The sequence below is a fragment of the Penaeus monodon genome, chromosome 15 (assembly GCF_015228065.2).
Source record: "Penaeus monodon isolate SGIC_2016 chromosome 15, NSTDA_Pmon_1, whole genome shotgun sequence".
Classification (NCBI taxonomy): Eukaryota; Metazoa; Arthropoda; class Malacostraca; order Decapoda; family Penaeidae; genus Penaeus; species Penaeus monodon.
Genome location: NC_051400.1, coordinates 11,400,657 through 11,400,978, shown reverse-complemented (window position 1 = coordinate 11,400,978; position 322 = coordinate 11,400,657). Strand labels below are relative to the sequence as shown.

Here is a 322-nt window from a genome sequence, read left to right as displayed (position 1 = left end):
CTCAAAACAAATTCAACTCGAAATACTTACTGTTAGAATAAAAGGTACAGTATTGACCAACTCGAGAAGAAAATAAAACGATCTTAACGTCTGCCATATGTTTCCCTGAAAAGATAAAAAACAAAGAAAAAATATTTTTAGATTTTAACATTAATATTTACGTTCACTTCAAAATACCCAATTGAATAAACAGCCTAGCTCATAAGACTCCTTTCCTCGCACTGCACTTCTAAACAGGCAGTACTCCTCACGTGTACATTGGGAACAGTGGGAAGACTGTGAAACATGATTAAAAGGAGAATATTGAGAGGGAACACAAATA

General features: G+C 33.9%; 1 protein-coding gene across 1 annotated transcript in view; it reads right to left on the bottom strand.

Moving 5' to 3' along the window:
• Positions 1-322, bottom strand: part of LOC119581742 (potassium channel subfamily T member 2-like) — a gene marked incomplete at its 5' end in the record, with an annotated part of 131,052 nt that overhangs the window by 91,393 nt on the left and 39,337 nt on the right. Inside the window, 1 exon segment of the mRNA XM_037929873.1 lies at positions 31-105. Within this exon segment, the coding sequence (XP_037785801.1) occupies positions 31-105 (75 nt within the window).